General features: G+C 51.7%; 4 protein-coding genes across 10 annotated transcripts; 3 read left to right on the top strand and 1 right to left on the bottom strand.

Moving 5' to 3' along the window:
• The first annotated feature begins 606 nt into the window (after positions 1–606).
• On the top strand, positions 607–11,541 carry LOC125984029 (ATP-citrate synthase). 3 transcript variants are annotated; one of them, XM_049745811.1, is made up of 28 exons: positions 607–769; positions 2,343–2,506; positions 3,268–3,390; positions 4,309–4,371; positions 4,562–4,752; positions 5,402–5,481; positions 5,712–5,842; positions 6,195–6,313; positions 6,460–6,596; positions 6,666–6,727; positions 6,788–6,905; positions 6,987–7,141; positions 7,311–7,404; positions 7,734–7,875; positions 7,964–8,132; positions 8,205–8,309; positions 8,461–8,657; positions 8,785–8,866; positions 8,988–9,098; positions 9,180–9,307; positions 9,537–9,630; positions 9,707–9,861; positions 9,950–10,100; positions 10,198–10,341; positions 10,434–10,547; positions 10,604–10,686; positions 10,797–10,873; positions 10,941–11,541. In XM_049745811.1, the coding sequence occupies exons 2-28, from the start codon at positions 2,348–2,350 to the stop codon at positions 11,033–11,035; spliced, it is 3,279 nt and encodes a 1,092-aa protein (XP_049601768.1). In that variant the 5' UTR covers positions 607–769; positions 2,343–2,347; the 3' UTR covers positions 11,036–11,541. The 3 variants fall into 3 exon arrangements, with proteins under 3 accessions (XP_049601768.1, XP_049601767.1, XP_049601769.1); XM_049745810.1 differs by having other exon boundaries at positions 2,314–2,506; XM_049745812.1 differs by having other exon boundaries at positions 2,295–2,506.
• Positions 11,542–11,694: 153 nt separating this feature from the next.
• On the top strand, positions 11,695–15,699 carry klhl11 (kelch-like family member 11). 2 transcript variants are annotated; one of them, XM_049745815.1, is made up of 3 exons: positions 11,695–12,694; positions 12,900–13,662; positions 13,728–14,325. In XM_049745815.1, the coding sequence occupies exons 1-3, from the start codon at positions 12,210–12,212 to the stop codon at positions 14,178–14,180; spliced, it is 1,701 nt and encodes a 566-aa protein (XP_049601772.1). In that variant the 5' UTR covers positions 11,695–12,209; the 3' UTR covers positions 14,181–14,325. The 2 variants fall into 2 exon arrangements, with proteins under 2 accessions (XP_049601772.1, XP_049601771.1); XM_049745814.2 differs by having other exon boundaries at positions 12,900–15,699.
• A 142-nt stretch (positions 15,700–15,841) lies between these two features.
• LOC125984033 (7-methylguanosine phosphate-specific 5'-nucleotidase) lies at positions 15,842–18,758 on the top strand. 4 transcript variants are annotated; one of them, XM_049745820.1, is made up of 9 exons: positions 15,842–16,263; positions 16,564–16,662; positions 16,825–16,894; positions 16,970–17,016; positions 17,481–17,566; positions 17,657–17,746; positions 17,856–18,018; positions 18,131–18,331; positions 18,404–18,758. In XM_049745820.1, the coding sequence occupies exons 2-9, from the start codon at positions 16,633–16,635 to the stop codon at positions 18,512–18,514; spliced, it is 798 nt and encodes a 265-aa protein (XP_049601777.1). In that variant the 5' UTR covers positions 15,842–16,263; positions 16,564–16,632; the 3' UTR covers positions 18,515–18,758. The 4 variants fall into 4 exon arrangements, with proteins under 4 accessions (XP_049601777.1, XP_049601775.1, XP_049601776.1 ...); XM_049745818.1 differs by having other exon boundaries at positions 15,842–16,272; XM_049745819.1 differs by having other exon boundaries at positions 15,842–16,272; positions 16,517–16,662.
• Positions 18,759–19,014: 256 nt separating this feature from the next.
• LOC125984031 (peptidyl-prolyl cis-trans isomerase FKBP10) lies at positions 19,015–22,873 on the bottom strand. Its single transcript, XM_049745816.2, has 10 exons — positions 22,441–22,873; positions 21,984–22,129; positions 21,628–21,817; positions 21,387–21,532; positions 21,127–21,316; positions 20,902–21,047; positions 20,596–20,785; positions 20,239–20,381; positions 19,997–20,160; positions 19,015–19,875 (listed from the first exon to the last, which is right to left on the bottom strand). Exons 1-10 carry the CDS (start codon positions 22,830–22,832, stop codon positions 19,705–19,707), a joined length of 1,878 nt encoding a protein of 625 aa, XP_049601773.1. The 5' UTR covers positions 22,833–22,873; the 3' UTR covers positions 19,015–19,704.
• Between the last annotated feature and the right edge of the window lie 989 nt (positions 22,874–23,862).

The following is a 23,862-nucleotide window of genomic DNA, read 5'->3' as shown; positions in this document are numbered from 1 at the left end:
TTCTGTATTTAAGTTCATGACCAGCAGATGGCACTCCTCACTAAGGCGTTAGAAAAAAAAAAACACTTGAATCCAATACTACGTACGTAAACAGTACATTTTAGAACAATGAGTTATGGCAGTTATGTCTGCCAAACCCCACCCAGGGCAAGGGCAAATATTGAATTAGTCATCGGAGCTCAATAACCCCATCTCACCAGACGTGGATCAATTGGGAACTGTCCTTTACAACAACCCTTATGATTGGGTACAGTGTGTAGATAAGCCTGTCGACCAATCATTGTCTATTGTTCCCTCCCTGTTGGTGAGAGTGGCGTGTGGGAGCCATGGGAAGACAGTCATGAAACGTTCAATAGCCCCTGAATTTCCCATTTACTCTTAGACCGAACGCATTTCTATTAAGAAACTATTTGCGATCTGCATTTAAATTGACCCCATGTGTTGTATTTGTCTGAAATTGAGCAAACATTGCAGTTTTGTCCATCAAAGTCCCTTCCACAAACGATGGGATTTGGGGACTTTTTATTTGTACCCAGCAGTCAGTAAATGCATCAATACAGCACGGTACGGGACGAGCCAATCAGAAGCCAGAGACTACCACGGCAGATGAGAGGCGGAAGACAAGAGTCAGTGCAAGCCGCTTCTCTCTCTCCCGTACCACTTGCTTGGTTCCGACTTAAGACGAAAGCGTACCTGCGGAGGAAACTGACACAATCTTCGCGTTAAAATCTCACTTGAATCCCATTTGTAGGACTTATCTTAACACAAGGTAGGTTCGTATCTTTTTAGTACTTAAACGCCAATTATTTATTTTTTATCCGCTTTGGGCAAAGATGAAACGAGTCCAACTAGTATGACGTCAGAGACCGTCTTCAAATATCCATTCATTCATTGGAAAATTTGAATTGTAATGTCAACTTTCCTGGGCTTTTCTCTTGAATTTGACCAGTCATTTAAAACTACTTTTAGAATATTCAAACTAAAGAATGGACTGAGATAGCCTTCTTGTTAAATCCCAAATTACAATGACAACACCTGTGATATTTTTTTCTCATCAGTTAAATTCCTTTTTCATTTAGTTTACTCGTGTTTCTCTCAGTATTGGTCCAGAATCTGGTCATCCATCATGCCTTTTTTAGACAATGGTCGATATCACACATTGATCACCACCAGCCCAAATTGTGCAGCTTTCTAGTCAAAGCCAGTGATGTATTGAACCAAGGATGGTTGTTGTTCCAGAGCAAACTGTTTCCATCTTTTCCTGCTACAGTGTTAGTGACGCAGCAGTGACTCCAGCAAAGTGATCATTAATAATGTTGAGGAGCTCTATTGATAAGCCCTTTTTAAACAGTGGGCCTTTCAGTGAAATGAAGTTGAGCAGATCCTCCGTGACAATGAGGAGAAGCGCTTGTGGGCTTTGATATCAGCGGCTGACATTTTTTAACTAATGTGCGTGCAGTGCACCTTTCAGCCAGCGGAGAGGCTCGGGAAACGTAAAGACCATCTTTAGTTGGAAGATATCCAGCCTCTATGACTCACAATGAAATGACTTGTGCTTGAGCGATATCAAATCAACACTGTAAAGTGTAACCTCACAAGGTGAACGTCCTAAATGCTGTACAATATGCTCACAAAGTATGACTGTATTTTAAGAGAACCGAATCCTGTATCAGGAATGCATGATCAAAGGGGGAGGCAACAGGCTTAAGAGTGCTTGTTACTATTCCCCCAGCCCCCCCCCCCCCTTTAGTTGGAAGATATCCAGCCTCTATGACTCACAATGAAATGACTTGTGCTTGAGCGATATCAAATCAACACTGTAAAGTGTAACCTCACAAGGTGAACGTCCTAAATGCTGTACAATATGCTCACAAAGTATGACTGTATTTTAAGAGAACCGAATCCTGTATCAGGAATGCATGATCAAAGGGGGAGGCAACAGGCTTAAGAGTGCTTGTTACTATTCCCCCCCCCCCCTCACACACGTTTGACATTTCAGAATGTAACGAAAACCTCCCCTGTACGGTTGAAGCTTTCATTGTGGCAATAGGTATAGAAATAAAGGACGAAGAAGAAGTTAGGTAGAGTGTACTACGTCGGCCTTTTTTTAATCATTTGCATTGCATTATTTGATTTGATTGGAAAATTGCAAGCAAACAAAATGGCGCTTAACCTTTTATTATACTTGCCTGTGCGCGCCCGTGTGCTGTTGCTATTAGAGGACAATAAGGGGAGTGGTAAATAATTGCCCCTTATGTTATCAGTGCGGTAAATGTGTAGCTGATTTGATGTAGTCTGCTTCCTTTGCCAAAGCTGCCTTGTGTTCATCCATCCCGACGTAGCCACCATGTCGGCCAAAGCCATCTCGGAGCAAACGGGCAAGGAGTTCCTCTACAAACACATCTGCACCTCGGCGACCATCCAGAACCGCTTCCGCTACGCTAACGTCACCCCCGAGACGGACCTGGACCGTTTGGCGCTGGAGCACACCTGGCTGCTCACGGAGGTTGGTTGATTTCTGAAGTGGCCGAGAGCTCGTTAGCTGACATCACGGAGTGCGGGGTGGAAAGAAAATTCAATACGGGACTGCGTATGGTGTTGCGCCGTAAAGCCCAAAAGTGCGTCCCGATACTTTTGTTCACTCGTGTCACGTCGTGCTGCTGTAGCATTGCTGGCATGAGTTACTTTAATGGAAGGTCAATTGAATTAGACTTCAGGTATGATGGTGATGCGGAGGGCAGATGAGATGGAAAAGGGAGAGCCGGAGAGATGTGGCGCGCAAGCATCGATTGGGAAATTGCATTAACTTTGGCCGTCTGTCGGGGCTCACCCTCCTCCACCTCCACCGCCTCCTCACTGGCGAGGGCTCAGATTGTAATGGCTGCACTGTCATAAGTCATGGGAGCAAGAGTGGCTCCCTCCAGTGAGGGATAGCACAATCCTGCAGAATAAGCCAGCCAATGTGATGTGTGAGGAACACGCTTCGTTCGGGTCACAAATATACTGGAGATGAGTATGAAGTTAGTTGATGGGTTCTTTTTTTTTTTTTTTTTGCATGTCAGCCATCCAGGAAATGACACATCTTGCGTCATATGAGCGTTTCTTTTGCGAGGACCATCTGGATTTTGGCAAGGCGTTGTTCCTATTTGCACACTTATTACTCACCCGCACGTGTTTTTATGGAGGGCAACGCCCACCTCGTGCTGTTGTACAATGCCAATCAAGGCATTCTACTGTATTGCAAACGACATTTGGCTTCTTGTGCAGAGGCTGGTGGTGAAGCCGGACCAGCTGATCAAGAGGCGGGGCAAGCTGGGCCTGGTCGGCGTCAACCTGGACTTGAACGGCGTCAGAGAGTGGCTGAAGGCCCGCCTCATGAAGGAGACCACGGTACGTCATCCGCAGAGTGCACTTTGGCCAATGAGTCATTTGGCTGGTGCTAGCTAGCTATCATTTGGCTGGCCTCTCCTTCAGCCTCCATTTTGTGTCTCTGCTGCGGGGACAAGCTGCATGTTGCTTCCTTCCACCGAGCAGTCTCTCAATGCCGTCAAGCGCAACTGCGACGCGCGTCGTCACTCTGACGCCGTCTTTCCTCAGAAGACGCTGCTTTGAGCTTCCGTGCGCCATAAAGCAGCCAACGAGAGTGTCTGCGTCTGCTGCGTGCATTTCATCACGTATGACGTGATGTGAGCCAGGTGCAAAGCAAGATAGATAAAGCCGCCACATTGCAGCTTGTTGACTTTGGTCGATCAAGTAAGCATTTGAGTCGATTCGGAGCTAGTAATATTTACGGACAATAAGCGGTCGTACTATTTCAGTCATATGATGTATTGATGTGTTCTGAGCGCAGTCATAAGAGGCTCTTGTTATTTTCATGTTGAGATCTGTCAGCTCATTAGTATGGTTGATGATGGCTTCCGGAGTTTGCTGCGGCGTACAATTTAAAATAAATTCCCACCTGTATTCCCCACCTTCCTTTATTCGCCACTCGTCAAAATGGCAAGTCCTTCCTCGCTTGCTCGCGTTGCTGTATTTCCTTTCCGGCTGGCTGCTCCCCGCCGGTCCCTTGTGGTCAAAGCGCTGCCTACCCTACCCTACCCTACCCTACCCTGCCCCGAACCCGCGCCTGTCAGCCTCTTGACGCAAATGCCAAATGAGCCGCCTTCGCCTGGAGCCAGAAACGACGACATTCCCGCAGCCACAAATCTGCAGCGCTGCTCTTCTTTGACTTTCTTTGCAGCAGGAATGGGGACCACAGACAATGGAGCGCTTTGCTCAACTTGCATTGTCACCTGTGTTCATCCTCAGGTGGGAAAAGCCAAAGGCGTTCTCAAGAACTTCCTCATCGAACCCTTTGTCCCTCACAAGCAGGTAAGTCGGCCCTCGCGCCAAACTTGAGTGGACGAGGTTGGCCGGAGCGTCAAGCGATTCCATTTTTGCTGGCGCTCCACGGAGGAACCGTCATTGACGACGCTTGCCGTCCGTCCGTCCGTCCGTCCGTCCATCCATCCATCCATCCATCCATCCATCCATCCATCCATCCATCCATCCATCCATCCAGGAGGAGGAGTTCTACGTGTGCATCTACGCCAGCCGCGAGGGCGACCACGTGCTGTTCCACCACCAGGGCGGTGTGGACGTGGGCGACGTGGACGCCAAGGCCAACAAGTTGCTGGTGGGCGTGGACGACAAGATCTGCGAGGGCTCGGTGAGCAAGCGACTGCTGGCCCACGTCCCCAACGACAAGAGGCTGTGAGTTGTTGACTAAAGAGTCTTTTCCAAACACACTTTTATTTTTCACTCAACAATAAATGGAGGCCCGAGAGACTGACAACAGCATTGAGCCTGCGCAACGCTACTCGAGTATTGAAGGCCTCAGCGCTGTGATGGGGGTGGGTGCGAGCGAAAGAGAGAGAGAGAGAGCTTTCCATTAGCCAAATGACTCTCCTTTGCTTCCTGCCCCCAAGCCTTGTTCCCTTCAAGGCTGCTTCCATGTATTCACAGCACGTCCATTTATTTTGATGGCTGTCCCTTCCACCACCACTGGTGCCTCCTCCCCCACCCACTTCTTGTCCGTCTGTCCAGAAGCACTCTCATTACGGCTGCGTTTCACTGTCTTGGCTGACATTGACGGAACGCACGCACGCGTGCACGCACACACGCACACACACACACACTCAAACAAGCAACCCCGGCCAGCCATCTTTTCACTCACAGTCTTTTTCCATTCCAAGCACACTTGGGAAAGTGAGTCACTCCGGCTGGAAAGGCGGTTCTAACCGTGACGCCCCGTGACTGCACATACATACGTCACACACTTTCACCTTAATTGAATTTGATAACATTATTTCTAGCGATATGACTTGTACTATGATGATGATGATGATGATGCTGTTGTCAGGGTCCTGGCCCAGTTCATTGTGGGCCTTTTCAACCTATATGAGGATCTTTTCTTCACGTACCTGGAGATCAATCCACTAGGTAGGTGTGCTATTCATTTGATATTTGTACTAAAGTCAGCCTGACTTCATTACCTTTTGCAAAACATGACAACATTGTGACACCAGATTTCAAAGCCAAAGGAATGTCATCAATATTTGATGCGCTTGCTATTTGATGTTAGTAATTGGCTGGCGCCGCTTTCAAGTCCTCCACGCATGCTGCCAGCATAAGAGGCCGCGTCACCTTTGCTGTTCCCCCTCTCGCCGCAGTGGTCACCAAAGATGGCGTCTTCGTGCTGGACATGGCGGCCAAGATCGACGCCACGGCCGACTACATCTGCAAGGCCAAGTGGGGCGATGTGGAGTTCCCGCCACCTTTTGGCAGGGAGGCCTACCCTGAGGTCATTTCAACCGATGTCACATTATAGACACTCTGTGAATGAAACCAATCAAATGGATGGATACATTTTTCGAGTAGCTCTCGGCACTGGCAGCTGTCGTGCTGTGGGGCTCGTTGGTCTCAGACGGATTCAGCCGGCGGCGGCGGCGGCAGACGGATGCTCTAATTGGCTCGCTAGAGGAGGACAGCGAGCACCTTTAGTGTTTTCCCTCCCAGGCGCCAGATGTGTGTGCGCGGCCGTGCACGCGCCTGTGTTTCTGCGTCTGCTCTGCCTGGCAAAATGGAGCACGATTGCAAAGATTTTTGCAGGCCACCTTCCCACTCCAATGGTTTTCTTTTTTTCTGTCTCGCAGGAGGCCTACATCGCCGACTTGGACGCCAAGAGCGGCGCCAGCCTCAAACTGACCCTGCTCAACCCGCAGGGGCGGATCTGGACCATGGTGGCGGGGGGCGGAGCCTCTGTCGTGTACAGGTAGCCAATCAAAGGTCTTCGCTAAGACCCAAATTGGTTCGTGTCTTCAACGAGCGGCGGGCGTCGTCCTCAAGCGCAACCGACGAATCCCTCCCTTCGCTTGACCGTAAAAAGTGCTCATTGCCTTCCTCTCTCTGCTCTCACAGCGACACCATCTGCGACCTGGGCGGCGTGGACGAGCTGGCAAACTACGGCGAGTACTCGGGGGCGCCGAGCGAGCAGCAGACCTACGACTACGCCAAGACCATCCTCTCGCTCATGACCAGGGAGAAGCACCCGGATGGTAACGTCCGTCCCTCCGTCGCTCCGTCCAACGGTCCGTCATACTTCCTGTCTTTATTTGCTCTCCCAGGCAAAGTCTTGATCATCGGAGGGAGCATCGCCAACTTCACCAACGTGGCGGCGACGTTCAAGGTAAGAACGCAGGCGTGTCCCGCTAAATCGCAACTCGATAACGTTATGGCACGGCGTCAGGGAATCGTTCGAGCCATCCGAGACTACCAGGTGCCGCTCAAGGAGCACCAAGTGGCCATTTTCGTCAGGCGCGGGGGCCCAAATTACCAGGAGGGTCTCCGGGTGATGGGAGAAGTTGGTGAGATTCCCATTTGAGTCCAAATGGACACAAATGTCATTTGATTGCCCGTCGCCCCCTGACTGACTGACTGACTGACAGGCAAGACCACCGGGATCCCCATCCACGTCTTTGGCACTGAAACCCACATGACCGCCATCGTGGGCATGGCGCTGGGTCACCGGCCCATCCCCAACCAGCCTCCCGTCGCCGCCCACACTGCCAATTTCCTGCTCAACTCCAGCGGCAGCACGTCGGTATGACGCCGCGGCGCAGCGCTTTGTCCTCGTCCCGTGGCTCTTTTGTCTGAGAGCTTGCTTTTCGCTGTGGAAATGTGAAAATGAAACAAAAGGTTGTGTCGCGGATGTTCACAAAGAAACAGCCAGTCACGTCAACATGACATTCATGTCGAGTTTCCGCTTTCAGACCCCGGCGTCCACTCGCACCGCCTCCTTCTCTGACAACAGAGGTAAAGCCGAGGGCTCGCCGCCAAAGAATACCAAAAGTGCCGCTCCTGTAGGTGAGAAAATGCACTCTCGCCGCTTGCTTCATACACGAGTGAACGTTAGCGGCATGTGGGTCGTCGGCATTTCATCAGAGGCCTTTTAGCTCCCTCTTCAGGCATTTGAAGCACTTTGCAGTCTTCACTCACTGGAATGTGAAAGACAATCCGACCCAAGTCCGTCCGTCCGTCCCCATTCTTTTCTTTTGGGTCACCGGGGAGCCGGAGCCTTTGCCAGCTCATGGGGGGGGGGGGGGGGGGGGGAGACACACAGAGCATTCGTTGGCACGGATGCGCACTTTCCCATTCATTCGGGTATGGAGACCATAAACATTTGTACCTTGCAGTCAAGGCGAGCACGCTGTTCAGCAAGCACACCAAGTCCATGGTGTGGGGCATGCAGACGCGGGCCGTGCAGGGCATGCTGGACTTTGACTACGTCTGCTCCAGAGACGAGCCCTCCGTGGCGGCCATGGTCTACCCCTTCACGTGAGCGCCGCGCCGCGCCGCCCCGCGCCGTGCCCAGCCATTTGCAGGTGATGGAGCAGTTCTCAGAGAGCCCCGTCTTCTCTTCCAGCGGAGACCATAAGCAGAAGTTCTACTGGGGTCATAAAGAGATCCTCCTGCCAGTGTACAAAAACATGGCCGACGCCATGAAGAAGCACCCGGACGTGGACGTGCTCATCAGCTTCGCGTCCTTGCGTTCAGCCTTTGACAGCACCATGGAGACCATGCAGTACCCGCAGGTAATGCATTCCATCTGCCCTCCACTTAAACAAACGACTGCATGCACATTTTTCTTTTTTTCTTTCTTTCAGATTCACACCATCGCCATCATAGCAGAGGGAATCCCCGAAGCACACACCAGGAAGATCATTCGGAGCGCCGACGAGAAGGGCATCACCATCATCGGACCGGCAACTGTGAGTCCCGCTGTCTTCTCTTTTCAACTTGGGATTGAAACGTTTCGTCATTAATAAAGGATACGCCGACTGAAAGTGGAGTTTTCCTTCACTCCTTCCTTCCTTCACTCCTTCCGTCACTCCTCCCTCCCTCCCTCACTCCCTCGCGCAGGTGGGCGGCATCAAACCGGGCTGCTTCAAGATCGGCAACACCGGGGGCATGCTGGACAACATCCTGGCCTCCAAGCTGTACCGGCCGGGCAGCGTGGCGTACGTCTCGCGCTCGGGCGGCATGTCCAACGAGCTCAACAACATCATTTCGCGCACCACCGATGGCGTGTTTGAAGGCGTGGCCATCGGCGGGGACAGGTAAGTCAAACTATTGGATATTTTACGATGTGAAAATTGGATTGATGAACGTGCCCGTAGCGGCAAGCTGCATTTTCCTGTCCGGAAACATTTCCATGAAACGTACTGACTGCGGACGGTTCCACAGATACCCGGGCTCCGTCTTCACCGATCACGTTCTGCGCTACCAGGACACCCCCGGAGTCAAGATGATCGTCGTGCTGGGCGAGGTGAGGTGTCCGACGGCCCGACTCTGGGGAAGTGTCATCCCAGGAGCGTCCGGATCGGCCGACGGCCCGGCTCTGGGCAAATGTAATCCGAGGAGCGTCCTGATTGGCCGCTGTGCCCTAGATCGGCGGTACCGAGGAGTACAAGATCTGCCAGGGCATCCGGGAAGGCAGGATCACCAAGCCCGTGGTGTGCTGGTGCATCGGAACTTGCGCTACCATGTTCGCCTCGGAGGTAAAAGCTACACTGCCGACGATTGCTTTGAATGATTTGAATTTGTGTCGTCGTGGTGTTTCCTTTCTACGCCTACCTCAGGTCCAGTTCGGCCACGCGGGGGCGTGCGCTAATCAAGCTTCGGAGACGGCGGTGGCCAAGAACAAAGCTCTGAAGGAGGCCGGTGCCTTCGTGCCCAAGAGCTTTGATGAGCTGGGAGAGATCATTAAGTCAGTAGAAGTGACTTTTCATTCGGGTTTATTTTAGCGGTACAAAAAAATGGCTGCCCCATAAAACGCAGGAGCCCTGTCTCGGCGGTGCGTTTGACCTACGAAAAAACGTAGCTCTCGCCCAACATGTACTGGAAGTGACTTATGAGTCTTTCAAGAAAAATGATGCCGTCTGCTGAACCCGGCCGGGCGAGTTATTGTCCATCAAGTCAATATTCCATCCGCGCAGGTCTGTATATGACGACCTGGTGGGCAAAGGAGTCATCCAGCCAGCACCGGAGCTGCCCCCTCCCACAGTCCCCATGGATTACTCCTGGGCACGAGTGGGTCATCTTTCTATTCGATCTCTTGGCTCACGTTGAATGCTTTTCACACGCAATGGGGTTGCTTGCTCCCCAGGAGCTGGGTCTCATCCGCAAACCGGCGTCCTTTATGACCAGCATTTGCGACGAGAGGGGGCAGGAACTCATCTACGCCGGCATGCCCATCACGGAGGTCTTCAAGTCGGAAATTGGCCTGGGGGGCACTCTGGGGCTTCTATGGTTCCAGAGGAGGTCTGCGTTCTCACCCACCTCTTGAGATGATCTCCGGCGGGTGATCCGATCCATCCATCCATCCATCCGCTGGCTCTCTTTTCTCTAGGCTACCCAGATACGCCTGCCAGTTTATCGAGATGTGTCTCATGGTGACGGCCGATCACGGTCCGGCCGTATCCGGCGCCCATAACACTATCGTGTGCGCCCGAGCCGGCAAAGATCTGATCTCCAGCCTCACCTCTGGCCTGCTCACCATCGTAAGACGTGCTGTGCTCTGCTCTGCTCTGCTCTGCTCTGCTCTACTCGCTAGCTAAGTGCTTTCTCAAATCATTGTCTGGCTCCTTTCTTTGACAGGGCGACCGCTTCGGAGGCGCCTTGGATGCCGCGGCCAAACAGTTCAGCAAGGCCTTCGACAGCGGCCTGCTGCCCATGGAGTTTGTCAACAAAATGAAGAAGGACGGCAAGCTCATCATGGGCATCGGCCACAGGGTCAAGTCTGTAAGTCAAAGGCGGCGGGCCGGGCGGCGCCTTGCGTCCACGAGGCTTGCACCGCTTCCTTCCTCTGTCATATTTTGCGTCATCTATCTCAGATTAACAATCCTGACATGCGAGTCCAGATCTTGAAGGACTTTGTGAAGCAGCACTTCCCCTCCACACAGCTGCTGGATTACGCTCTGGACGTGGAGAAGATCACCACTTCAAAAGTAAGAAGCCCTTTTCACAATTTGACCCTCATTGACTTCCTGTGCGTTTGCGTCAGAAACCCAACTTGATCCTAAATGTGGACGGCTTCATCGGTGTGGCCTTTGTGGACCTGCTCAGAACCTGCGGCGGCTTTACCAGGTAGTCAATGACCTCCACCGAGGTGGCCAAAGATCGCAACAGCAAATTTTTGATCACCCTGCCATTCCCCAATGTTTTTCCCCCTCAAATCAAGTCGTTTCTTTTGGCAGGGATGAAGCGGACGAGTTTGTCGAAATCGGAGCGCTGAACGGCATCTTCGTTCTGGGTCGCAGCATGGGATTCATCGGTGCGCAAAGTCAAGTTGAAAGTGTGACTTCTGACAAACATGATTGATAACAAAAGCCTCTTTTTAGGACACTACCTGGATCAGAAGAGGCTAAGGCAGGGCTTGTATCGTCACCCTTGGGATGACATCTCCTACGTGCTGCCGGAGCACATGTCCATGTAGGACATGTGAAGATTTAGCATGTCTGAAATAGTTTGAGATTAGACACTGTGAAGACATACCCAGTCCTGACTGGTGCCAAAGTTTAACACCTCATGTTGTCTGTCACGCCTCTGTGCAGCTCCATTCCATGTGGCATTTTATGATGGTCATTATCATCTCGAGCTTGTTACACAGGGTGACCGTGTAGTGCAATAATATTGTGATCACACACTGTAGATAATAGCTTCTTTTTTTTAATGTTGACTGTAGATGTATTCATCCAAAAGATGTTTTACTTGTCCACGTCTTGGCTGTTTGTTGCAAAAGGGACCATTTATCGGCAAACGTCATCCCCAGGTAAAATAAGTGCACCCAAATAATGGAGTACTCCAATGACTGTAGTACAAGGATATCGGTTTAGGATCATTTAATAACAGCAGTGTTATTGCAATGCTTCTGTGGCGTGCCTCTATACTGACGGTACTTGTTTGTCCATATATGTGTTATTAAAGTTGACTGCGTGATAAGTGGTTTTCTTGATTGCGTGTGCTTTCTATTGGTACTCGGTGACGTCACGCACTTGGAATGCTTGGGATATCGCGATATATACAAGCGGTTGTGTCACAACGGTGAATAGGATGAACGTAGTAGATGAGTTGGAATCTGCTGCGGAATGAACGAACGAACGAACGAACGAAGCCGATATAAATACGAGCTTCCGGGTGTCACTTTCGAGCCGGAAGTGGCCCGCTGACGTCATTCTCGCACTGCGCAGGTCACTTTCTGTCAGGCTCAGAGTCAGTCGCTAGCCCATTGACTCAAGCCGAGTCGCCCGGGCTGCTTTTGGTGGGCGCTCGCTTTACGTTGATGCTGGCGAATGGTGGCAAGCGGACTGACGAGGTATCGTCCCCAATGTACAGTTCGCGAGCGTGCCACGGGAGGGAACAATTATATGGTGGTGAAACTCAATGGCTGCATAAACAAGTCTGCGTTGTTCTTAGCTAGTTTGGTAGCATTTCAGCGGCGGCGGCAGCGGCGGCGGCCGACCGGCCGACTTCCGCAAATGGAGGCGTGAGTGCTTGCTTCAATGTGGCGCTCGGTTGGACCTGTAGTCCCTTGATTCTACGAGTTGGATTCCTTTGTTTCTTTTCTTTTGTTTTTCTTTGAACCCGTCTTCTGGCCACCGGAGAGCAGAATGGCAGCGGCGGCTCCCAACCCGGAGGACTCGCCCAGGAGTAGCGGCAATAGTGGCGGTGGTAGCAGTAGCGTTTGCGGCACGCCGAGCTCCCTGGCCGCGGATGGCGACGCGGAGGAGGCCGAGGACTTTGCGTCGTCCTCCCACTGCTCGGAGTTGTCGCGGCGGCAGAACGAGCAGCGCAAGCAAGGCTTGTTCTGCGACGTCACGCTCGCCTTCAGCAGCAGCGGCGCGGCGGCCGGCGGCGTCCAAACGTGCGAGTTCGCGGCCCATCGCTCGGTGTTGGCCGCCGCCACCTACTACTTCACGCCGCTGCTGAGCGGACAGTTCTCCGAGTCGGTGTCCGGCCGGGTGGACATGAAGGAGTGGAGCTCGGAGACGGGGCCCGACGCAGAGACGGTGGAGAGCGTCATCCAGTACATGTACACCGGGGAGATTCGCGTCAGCACCTGCAACGTGCATGAAGTCCTGGAGCTAGCTGACAGGTACCGAGCGCTTCTGTCTTACAATCAGCTTTATTGACCAAGTTTGTGCATGGCAAGCAGAGAATTTGACCTCACTAACTAAGCGTTTAGGCTAGTGGCTCTCAAACCTTTGACCTCGCTCTCTCTCTCTCTCTCCCTCTCTCCCTCTCCCCCTCTCCCCCTCTCCCTCTCTCCCTCTCCCGCTCTCCCTCTCTTTTATACCCAGATTCCTACTGGTGCAGCTGAAGGACTTCTGCGGAGAGTTCCTGAAGAAGAAGCTGAGCCTGACCAACTGCGTGGCCGTGCACAGCCTGGCGCACATGTACACCTTGGACCAGCTGGCCCTGCGAGCGGCCGACATGATCCGCCGCAACTTCCACAAGGTGATCCAGGACGAGGAGTTCTACACGCTGCCCTTCCACCTGGTGCGCAACTGGCTGTCGGACGACCAGATTACGGTGGACTCGGAGGAGGTGCTCTTCGAAGCGGTGCTCAAGTGGGTGCAGAAGATGCCCGAAGAGCGCGGCGGCTACTTTGAGGAGCTCTTCCGGCTGCTCAGACTGCCCCAGATCAAGCCCACTTACCTGACGCGGGTGGTCAAGAACGAGCGCATGGTGGCGTCCAACGAGGCGTGCCTGCGCCTGGTGTCGGAGGCGCTGGAGGGTTACGCCATCCGCTTTGAGAACGTCAACTTGGCCGACCTGGAGCTGTGGTCCTCCTTCGTGGCGTCCTTCCAGCCGCGCTTCGGCCAGAACATGGACGTCATCATGGTGGTGGGCGGCGTGTCGGAGGGCGGCGACTACTTGAGCGAGTGCGTGGGCTACTTTGTCTACGAGGACCGCTGGGTCAACCTCCCGCACATCCACAACCACCTGGACGGCCACGCCATCGCCGCCACCGACTCGCACGTTTACGTGGCCGGCTCCATGGAGCCGGGCTTCGCCAAGACGGTGGAGCGCTACAACCCCAACTACAACACCTGGGAGCAGGTGAGCAACCTGACCACCCGCAAGCACTCCTTCGGCCTGACCCGCATCAAGGACATCCTCTACAGCATCGGCGGCCACGGCAACTTCAGCCCGGGCTTCAAGGACGTCAGCGTGTACGAGCCCGAGCAGGACAAGTGGCACAACCTGGAGTCGGCGCCCAAGATCCTGCGCGACGTCAAGGCGGTGAGCGTGGAGGACCGCTACGTTTACGTGACGGCGCGCACGCCCGTCGACACGGACAAAGACGACGGGCTGAAGACGGTGACCACCCGCTACGACACCGACAGCCACCAGTGGCAGGACGTGGACTCGCTGCCGCTGGTGGACAACTACTGCGTCTTCCAGATGGCCGTGGCCGCCACCAACTTCTACCACACGGCCTCCTGCTGCCCCAAGAGCTACGACATGCGGGACGAGGTGGCCCGCCAGAAGATCGGCGCCCGCGTCGCCGACGAGATCCTGGAGAGCCTGCCGCCCGAGGTGACCAGCATCGAGGGCGCCGCCATCTGCCACTTTGACGACGACGTCTTCATCATCGGCGGCTGGAAGAACAGCGACGACGTGGACAAGCAGTACCGCAAGGAGGCCTACCGCTACTGCGCCGAGCGCAGGCGCTGGATGCTGCTGCCGCCCATGCCGCAACCGCGGTGCCGCGCCACCGCCTGCCACGTGCGCGTGCCCTACCGCTTCCTGTACGGCTGCCAGCGCTACCCCATGCCGCAGAACCTGGCGCGCCAGCGGGACCGCATGCAGCAGATGCAGCAGCTGCACCGCCGCACGCTCACCCTGCGCCGGCAGCTGCAGTCGCAGATTGAGTGCTGAACGACCGGGCCGGGCCGGGCCAGGCACTTCGGATCGCTTCGGATCGCTTCGGATCGCTTCATTTCTTTGAAAGGTCGGCATCTGCATTCAGCTTTTATTCTTTAGCTAAGACTGGACGGGACGGGGGAATGAATATTCAATGCATTCCATTGGAGTGACCAATTGGTGGCAAGTGTCGTATCTGCACATTTGATTTGTGGAGTCATTCCAACTACTACTTCTTACCGAGCGTCAGTACCCAGTCTGGCACCTTTCCTTTGGTTACGTAGCAAACCATTGGCTTAGCCTTAGTTGATCCATATGTGGATGAGAGAAAGAGGTGCCACACGTGTTAGGACCAGACATAAAAAAAAGAAAGAAAAAAGTGTGGTCAGATGATTGACAGCTTAGACTTTTTTGCAGCACACTTCCATTTAATTTGGTAAAACAAGCGTAAAACAACATGTGGAATTTGAGATGGATTCCTTTTTTTTGTTTGTTGCCACAGCGTAAACGCCGAAACTGGTGCCGCTCTGGAAACGAGGCTTCCTAAACGGCCGCTTTTGAAGTTCTCTCGTGTGCTCGTCCGCACGGTCGAGTCCCAATCCATGACCGCGCCACCCATTTATTTCGTTTGTTTGTAACGTGCTGCAGTGGTACACGCCTCGCTCTCACCAAAGCGAACGCAGTGTTCTGTTGTCGTCGGCCACTTTTGGGGAAGCCGTGAATCGTATGAATGGATGCACTGAATGTATGTTGATAAGTGTGGCGACAATGAAATCCTATCCTGATGAGATGATGTTTCTTCTGTCTGTATATAAATAACAAAGCTGTTTATATATATATTTGACATTCCTCTGTGGCTTGTTCTCAGATGGAGGCTAGGTTCCATTTGTTAACACTGTGACAATCTCTGTTCATGTCAACACTTTGAGTGCCATAACCGCTTTTGTGCAGCCTCCACTATAGCAGACGCACGAACGAGACATTGTTTAATTTCCTGTCTTAGACAAGCTTGGCATTTGGTCTGCATTTCTTGTTATATTTCCTTCAAGATGCAATGAAGGCATTCTACTTGTCTGACAAATGTCTTACAAAGCCAGTCATTCCTTTTGCGCCAAAAGAGTATTTTTGTCCCCATTCATTTGTTAGTCTTAAAGGGTTTTGGAGACGTTGCTGCACTTTGATTTTGCTTTCTAAAGTATGGTTCCAGTTTCAATAAAATACAGCAAACAAGGTTTTGTTATGTCAGTCATGGAGAACGAACACTCAGACATCCTATAAATGTAAGTAGGACTCAGTGGCGGTTTTTGGTTTCACAAACGAACGTATTTGTGTGTGTGTGTGTGTGTATATATATATATTTTTTTACTTCATTTTTTATTATTTTTTTTAAACCAGGAATGAAAGGGAACGTTCAACATGTTGTTTCCCGTAGGAGCGAGAGGGGTTGCACACGGGGTGTTACGCAAGTAGCCGTGCTGCCTTCAATGGCTGTTCACCGGCTCGTACATCCTCCAACTCTGCCTTATCGTCACACATCTCGCAAGACAAAACGTACTGTCAGACAGCCCGTGAATCTTGTGCTACAGCAGCAAGTTTTACACTCGCAGCAGTAAACTGGTGTATGAGTTTTCATTATTCCGACAGTGTATCTGAAATGCCAAAGGCAACACATCAAGTCTCCCGATCCCCGAAACGTAACGGCCCGGCCGGCCCAGCACTTCCGCACCGCACCGCACCGCACCGCACGCTTTTCTTCCAACTCAAGCGTGTCGTTCGTCTCACACACAGAGATTTGTGAGCATGGCAAGTTGAGCTAAAATGCTTTACGTGGTGCCTGGAATGAATGTGACTCAATGTACTCGTTGTAGTCGTAACATAATGAATGTGACTCAATGTACTCAATGTAGTCGTGAGATAATGAATGTGAGCTAGCCTCATGCTATCGTAAGGCTAAACCGCGATTGAACTCTTTCACGTTTGGACCTCGCGACTGCATTGTGATAGTTAACGATGAAATCTTCTGTTTGTATCGCTTTATCCCGCAAAGGAATATGGCGATGCCGCCAATCACGGCCAATTGGTTTTGCTCTTCAGATCCCCGAACTGTCCAACCCCTCTGTGTGCACGAGGGACCCTCAGAGAGTCCAGGAGATCCTCCAGTCCATGCTGCAGGCGGGTTCAAACACCTTACAGGTCAGACAGCACCACGGGACACAACATTAGGTACACCACTCACTCAAATCCAATTCGTACCACAGCAACCGAAATAATGACTGTTGTTAAATGACTGCAAAATGGTTTTTGGTACGAAGTGGCTTTTCTCCCTCGGTATTCCTCACGTGTGTTTTCTAATAGGTGATCTCAGATTTTGACATGACTCTCACGAGATTTGCGTTCAATGGCAAAAGGTGTCCCACCTGTCACAGTAAGTGTGCATGTCAGGAATAAATGGAAGTAAAAGCAGATGAATGAATGAATGGTTTTGTGTATTTGTGTGCAGATATTCTCGACAACAGCAAACTTATCTCTCAAGAATGCAAAGCAGAGGTGGGTCGAACGTTCACAGACGCGAAAACATGAGCTTGCCTTGTAATGTGACGCCCCACTGCTGCATTTGTGTACTTTTTAAAGCCATGATGACAGATTCTAGTTTTGTGATTCTTTCTTCCTCTGCATTTTCTCAAACCACAAAATACACATTTTGTCGTCTGTCTTGGCTGAAATACAATCAGCACTATGAATAGCAAAACCCATCAATTTGATGTTTTTTTTAATATTCGTAAATGTATAACAGGATGTTAAAGTAAGGCTTGGAATTGGGGGGTTAGATCACCAAATGATTCCCGAGCGCGGGCAGCACCGCTGCTGCTCACTGCTCCCCTCTCCCCCAGGGGATGGATCAAAATCACACGGGGATGGGTTCAATGCAGAGGCAAATTTCGCCACACCCAAATGTGTGCGTGACAATCATTGGGACTTTAACTTTAAACAGTGTTTCTGTATGACCTCAGTTGAAGCATCTGTTGAACACGTACTACCCCATCGAGATCGACTCGTCGCGCTCCATTGCTGAGAAGCTGCCGCTTATGGTGGAGTGGTGAGTTGCTCGCACGCTCACCAACAAAACGCCCGCCGTCGACCTGCCGAAAAAGCGCTCACGCGTCGTCCGCGTGCTTGCGATCAAAAGGTGGACCAAAGCGCACGAGCTGCTGGTACAGCAGAAAATCAGGAAGGATCAGCTGGCCGCCGTGGTGCAAGAGTCCGACGCCAAGCTCAGGTCAGTGGCGCACGCGCGCGCGCGCTTACACCTCCGCTATCGTATGTTGCTATAAATGAAGACAAGACTTTGGGATCATCACAATTGTGAACGCCGGGCACTTTTGCAGGGAGGGCTACCCGCTGTTCTTTTCGCACCTGCACCAACACAGCATCCCTCTGCTCATCTTCTCGGCCGGCATCGGAGACATCCTGGAGGAGGTCATCCGCCAGGCGGGGGTCTTCTACCCCAACGTCAACGTCTTCTCCAATTACATGGACTTTGACCAGGCTGTGAGTATGGGCTGGAGCGCGTGAGCATTTTCTGTTTCTGACATGAGTGGATTGAAATTAGAGACTTGAGATGACACCTCATGTGGCTTCCTCCCTCCCTCCCTCCCGTCAGGGGGTGCTGAAGGCGTTCAAGGGCGAGCTGATCCACATCTACAACAAGCGGGAGGGCGCCCTGCTCAACACGGGTCACTTCCAGGAGCTGCGAGCCCGACCCAATGTGCTCCTGCTGGGAGACTCCCTGGGCGACCTAAGCATGGCCGACGGCGTGCACGACATGGAGAACATCCTCAAGATTGGCTTCCTCAACGACAAGGTGACACCAAATCATCAATATTCCACAAATCAGTCATGCGGGCTTCATTTTGATGCTGCTGCTGTTGTTCAGGTGGAGGAGAGGAAGCAATCGTACCTGGACTCTTACGACATCGTGCTGGTGAAAGACGAGACCCTGGACGTGGCCAACGCTGTGCTGCTCTACCTCACTGGAAACAAGTGACCCCCTCCCCCCACACACCTTTTTGATTTAAGGACTTGCTTGACACTCCCAGGCAGAGGCGCAACCAACATTCTGAGGGGCAGGCGCGCCCCCGAACACCCCCCCCCCCTTTTTACTGGTTTAATTCGTATTCCTATCTGATATCATCACTGCTGACCTCTACGGCAGATGTCTTGGTGTCTGTCCCCTTCAGCACTTGCCTGTATCCTATGTGGTCTAATAAGCAATAATAGCTTTGAATGAATTCGACATCTTGCTCATTTTTACATTCAACTCATGTTTGGAAATGAAGCACTTGGTGTCAAGGGAAGGGGATGTTCCTACACTTGCAACTAACATTAGACCAACCTGTCACCTTTCCCTTTTATCTTTCAAATTTGCCACATGGCTCTTAATAGACTCGGAGCAGGAACGCAGCCACGGACCTATCATTATAATTCCTGTACACTTGTATCTTTGCGTCTGCAATTTCTACCAAAGTTGACAAATGCTCCTTTGGGAACTTCATGAAAATAGTTTTAATTCACACTAGAGTTGTAGTCAAAATATATACGATGTATAACAAGGCTTTTTTTGGGGGGGGTATAAATGACTATGTATAGTAAGGCTTTTTTTAAATTTGTAAAAAATAACCTTGTATATATAGTAAGGCTTTTTTATTTCTTTAAAAAAAAAAAGACCAAGCATAGTAAGGAGTTGTTTTTTTTTTTGTTTGTTTGTTTTTTTAAACACTTTCTCTCACAAAATGATTCTCTCTGCTCTCAGGACTTTTCATTAAGTACCACAGCCAGTATAAAAAAGAATGATAGAACATAAGCATGTAATGCATCTGCCTTGCAGTTGGAGGTTTTGAGTCTGAAGTTGCCATGTTCTCTGATGTTAACCCCTATCCACACTGAGCGTCATACAAATGCGAATGTGGCGTTCTCGTCAGGTTCCGTTCAAGGTGGCTAGAGGTTTGCCTGCACTTTTCTTGTTGGGAGGAAAATATCAAGGTATTCCTCGTGACAACAAAAAGACAAACGGTTGGCGTACGATTTGCAACCTTGACCGAGCCCTAACAGAAATGCAACCTTCCCTATCTTGTCATTCAGATCGCTGAGTTGTACCTAATGATGCGTCCTTCCAACATTTCAAATAGCGGCTAGTGGACGTCACAGTATGCAGACGGCTCGGGCAGGCCTCTCATTTCACAACTCATCCTTCTCGTCGGTTTGTAGCGTCACCTCCTGCGCGATGATCTTCCCGTTCTTGTCGGTGTCCTGACTGTCGAACATCTTCCGGATGATGTCGTCGCGCGGCACGCCGGGCCTCAGGCGGCCGTTGCCCTGCCGCACCTGCATCGTGATGAAGTCCGAGAACTACCGGGAGGAGGAAGGGAGTTGATGTCACAAGATTGGGTCGCGGATGAGCGACGTACGTACATATGTTGACCATTTTACAGAGTCTCGAAATGTTGCTTTCTTGGGCTGCGGGGGTTACCTCCTGCAAGGGCACCTGGCCGTCGCCGTCCAGGTCCATGGCGGCGAAGAGGGGCTCGGGGACATCCTCCAGCCACACGAACACAAAGCCGTCGGGGACGCCTTTCTGCAGCTCCACCAACTCCAGCTGGAAAAACAACACGGCGCTGCCCGGGACCACGCCGGCTGCCGGAAACAAGACGCATCATTAGGTACTACACCTCAACCCGGCCGCGTACTTGCAGAGTGAAAATATCTTCCTACCTCCCTTTTCCCCGTGAGCCCATTGAGGCGGGACCACCACTTCCCTGGCCTCGCCCACACACATGCCCATCAAACCCTGCTCCAGACCCGGGATCACCTCACCGGCCCCCAGCGTGGTGACGGACGGCGAGTCCTGCTGCTCCCTAAGCATAAGTGCGCACACATACATATACAATCAAGATAGCTACCTCGTCTTCTTTCTTTTTTAATGCAAGAAAGTCCACTCTGGGTGTGTATGGAAACCTTGATGCCATGCCGGCATTCGTGCTGTTGCCGTGGAAACGTAAAGAGTAGTGGAGAGAGTCCATGCAGGCGGTGAAGAGCGAGCGAGCGAGCGAGCGAGCAGGTGGCGCTCACGAGGAGTACAGCAGCGTGCCGTCCATCAGTGAGCAGTTGTAGTGGTAACGCAGCCAGTCGTTCTTCTGGCTGCCGGGCCCGCACTCCGCGGGCCGGCGCACTACTTTCACCTCCACCGCGTCGTCGGGGTTGTGGAAGTCCAGCACATGGATGTGGAACACCAGCACGGCCGAGCCGGGGATCAGATCAGCTGAGGGAGGCGTTGGGTGCAAAACAAAAACAAAAAAAAAACAAGCCAGACAAGCACCTCAACTTCTCGTGCCTCTGAAAATGTTCCGATGGTCTCTCCTGTCTGCGGCAACTTACAGACGCCTTGTCCTCCGTACGCCAGGTGAGGCGGCACCACCACCTTCCTCTTCTCGCCCATACACAGACCCCGGAGGGCTCTGTCCACACCGGCGATGACGTACCCTCGGCCCACGTAAGTGTTGTATGTGCTGTTCCTCCGGTAGCTGACACGCACAAACGCGATTGGAGATTTGCTGCAATCGATATCGAGCTGTCGGCCACAGAAGGAAGACGGGCGTTCACCTGGAGTCAAAGGCGGTGCCGTCCTGGAAGGTGCCGTTGTAGTGGTAACGGATGAAGTCCCCGACGGCGCTCCGCCGCTCGCAGCCTTCCGGGACCTCCAAGACCTCAACCGCGACGTCGTCTTTGGGGTTGAATACGTCCACCATCAGCACTTCAAACAGCAGCGTGGCCTGCGGGGGTACGCCGCTTCCTGTCGGAGGACACGCCTCGTTTCGAAGATGCAAACGCGCGGACAGAACAAAACGGCCAGCGTTCCGTACCGTGTCCTTTCTCTCCGTACGCCAGGAACGGGGGGACGATGATGGTGCGTCTTTCTCCCACGCACATTCCCAGCAGGCCTTCCTCGATGCCCTCGATCAGATCACCTTGCCCCAAGTACGTGTCATAGGTCGCGTTCTTCGTGTGGCTGCGACACGTGCGCATGCATTGTTGCTTGCTTAGGGTCGCATTCTCTGTGCGGCTGCAACACGTGCGCGTGCATTGTTGTTTAGAAACACACACCTGGACAGGAAGGTCTCCCCGGAGAGCAGGGTGCCGTTGTAGTGGTAACGTACAAAGTCGGAGGCGGCGGCGGCGCGCACGCATCGCTCGGGTTTGCCGAGCGTGTGGATCTGGACTTTGTCCTCGGAGTTCCAAATGTCTAGCAGCAGCACGTCGTACACCAAGACAGAATTTGGCGGGATCACGCTGCCTGCCAGATACACATTTGTAAAAGATATAAAGGACTCGCAGTGCAGTGCAGTGCAGAGCAGAGCAGAGAAGAAATGGAGGGAATAAACGTCAAAATGAGCACTCGAGTAACGTTACGACTTCAACAAGTACTTTGTTACTTGCCGCCAGCACTGCACGAGAATTACCTGATCCCACGCTCCCGTAGGCCAGGTGCGGCGGCACAGTGATCCTGCGGCGCTCGTTGACACAGGTGCCCAGCAGGCCTCGGTCCATTCCCTGGATGAGACGGCCCACACCCACCTGACTGATGAACGCCTTACCTCGGATATGACTGAACGCAAGCACAAAGGTGGGTGGTTGGATAGATAGATAGATAGATAGATAGATAGATAGATAGATAGATAGATAGATAGATAGATAGATAGATAGATAGATAGATAGATAGATAGAGAAATTAAAATCAATAAAGTTTATGGATTACAGGGCCTGCAACTTGATACACAATCAATACATTACCGCGGGAACTTTAAATCAATGATTCCAAGTTAGCGTTTAAGAGTCAAGCAAACGCGCATGCGCATGCGCAGCGCACACCTCGGTGGTTAAACGCGAACCAATCAAACGTGGGGGAAATGAATTCACCTGGAGTCGAACATCGTTTCGTTCGACTGAAAGCTTCCGTTGAAGTGGTAGCGAACGAAGTCCTCCATTCGAACCTCACGGGGGCAACGTTTGGGCATGTGGTAGCGGTCCACCACGACATCCAGTGGCGGAGGCTTGGCGTGACATTGCGAGGTGACGACGTGGAAGCAAAGCAGCAGAAGAAACATTCCGACTTTTGCCTTTGAGGAGGAAGCCCAGTGTGCTGATAAGCAGAACTGCATCAGCAGCACATCTTCCAAACGAAAGACAAAATGAAAAAAGCGAGTTCCGATAGGGAGTTTCGAAATAACAAAAGGACTGTCAAATGTTGACGGCGACGTGCGTGATATGACCCAAATCAGACGAGTTGAGCCGACTGCAATTGTCCCCATACGCAGTTTGAACGACACTAAATGGAGTGTTCCATGGTTATTACCGATCGATTGAACGAGCCTTGGTTTTATTTTGAAGGGTGCAGATTTAACGTCCGTTTTACTTCCCTCTTGTCTCACTTGTCAAACTTGACTTATCTTCGTCGTGGCTGCTGGCGAAAAGAAAAGAAAAGAAAAGAAAAGAAAAGAAAAGAAAAGAAAAGAAAAGGGGGAGAGGGGAGTGACCCTTAAAGGAAAACTACAAACCACCCCAAGGTAACACGGGTGCATTTTGACGATCAAAAATGAGCTTTTCCAATTGGGCAGTTCGTAACGGTCCTCCTTGTAAAACGCCCTTCCTGAGCTGGCTTAGACGTGTTCTGTCTCATTTCTTGCATTATCAGCCTGCAAGCTTTTTAGCACAAATAGTACGAGAAAGTTGCGGAAGCTTTCACTGCTGGTAACGGTCGGCTATGTGTGTCACGCTCAAACGTTTGGCAAGACAATAGCGATGGCCCCAACTTCAGGCACACCTGAACAAAAACACCAAAGTTGTATGAAAAGTTGAAATCAGTGTCGTGTCTAATTTTCACATTATAATTTTACAATACTGATTTCTTGGATTCTACGTCGGCACTGCGTCACACTGCTTGCTGTTACCACTCTTACCTTTACTGTCATTCATTTCTATTTTGGAACGGAAGAAAAGAAACTGAAAGTAATGTGTAATATTGTGTTGTTGAATATTCTGCCAGCAGATGGCAGAGACGAGCAGGATTGCGAGCAGGACTATGCGAGTGAGCGAGCGGCCTGCAGGCAGACGGCTCATTGAGCAATTAGCCGGCCACTTCCTGCGATCCGGAAACGGCGGAGGGGAAATAGAGTCTGTTCGAGTGGACGCAACGAACCCCAACTGTGCCCAGGTTCAGTTTAAAGACAGACCTCCACCAAGACAGCAAAGTCGTGTACGTGCTACACCGGGCGAAGCAGCAAAAATAATGGAGCTCTTGAATTTATGCTTGGTGATGGTAATAGAAATAAAGAAAAATTC

This window comes from Syngnathus scovelli, chromosome 16 (genome assembly GCF_024217435.2).
Source record: "Syngnathus scovelli strain Florida chromosome 16, RoL_Ssco_1.2, whole genome shotgun sequence".
NCBI classification, from domain to species: domain Eukaryota; kingdom Metazoa; phylum Chordata; class Actinopteri; order Syngnathiformes; family Syngnathidae; genus Syngnathus; species Syngnathus scovelli.
Note: the sequence above shows the minus strand (reverse complement) of the source record. Positions and strands in the feature narration are given on the sequence as shown.

Bases quoted from the DNA above. Each gene is read 5' to 3' on its own strand.
- LOC125984029 (XM_049745811.1), top strand. From the start codon at position 2,348: ATGTCGGCCAAAGCCATCTCGGAGCAAACGGGCAAGGAGTTCCTCTAC. The intron at 5,843-6,194 runs GTCATTTCAACC...TCTGTCTCGCAG, and splicing joins GCAGGGAGGCCTACCCTGAG to GAGGCCTACATCGCCGACTT. The intron at 9,308-9,536 runs GTCAGTAGAAGT...CCATCCGCGCAG, and splicing joins GAGCTGGGAGAGATCATTAA to GTCTGTATATGACGACCTGG.
- klhl11 (XM_049745814.2), top strand. From the start codon at position 12,210: ATGGCAGCGGCGGCTCCCAACCCGGAGGACTCGCCCAGGAGTAGCGGC. The intron at 12,695-12,899 runs GTACCGAGCGCT...TTTTATACCCAG, and splicing joins GTCCTGGAGCTAGCTGACAG to ATTCCTACTGGTGCAGCTGA.
- LOC125984033 (XM_049745818.1), top strand. The intron at 17,567-17,656 runs GTGAGTTGCTCG...TGCGATCAAAAG, and splicing joins CTGCCGCTTATGGTGGAGTG to GTGGACCAAAGCGCACGAGC. The intron at 18,332-18,403 runs GTGACACCAAAT...GCTGTTGTTCAG, and splicing joins TTGGCTTCCTCAACGACAAG to GTGGAGGAGAGGAAGCAATC.
- LOC125984031 (XM_049745816.2), bottom strand. From the start codon at position 22,832: ATGGGGACAATTGCAGTCGGCTCAACTCGTCTGATTTGGGTCATATCA. The intron at 21,317-21,386 runs GTACGGAACGCT...GTCCTCCGACAG, and splicing joins GTACGGAGAGAAAGGACACG to GAAGCGGCGTACCCCCGCAG. The intron at 20,382-20,595 runs GTGAGCGCCACC...ACTTATGCTTAG, and splicing joins GGCACGCTGCTGTACTCCTC to GGAGCAGCAGGACTCGCCGT.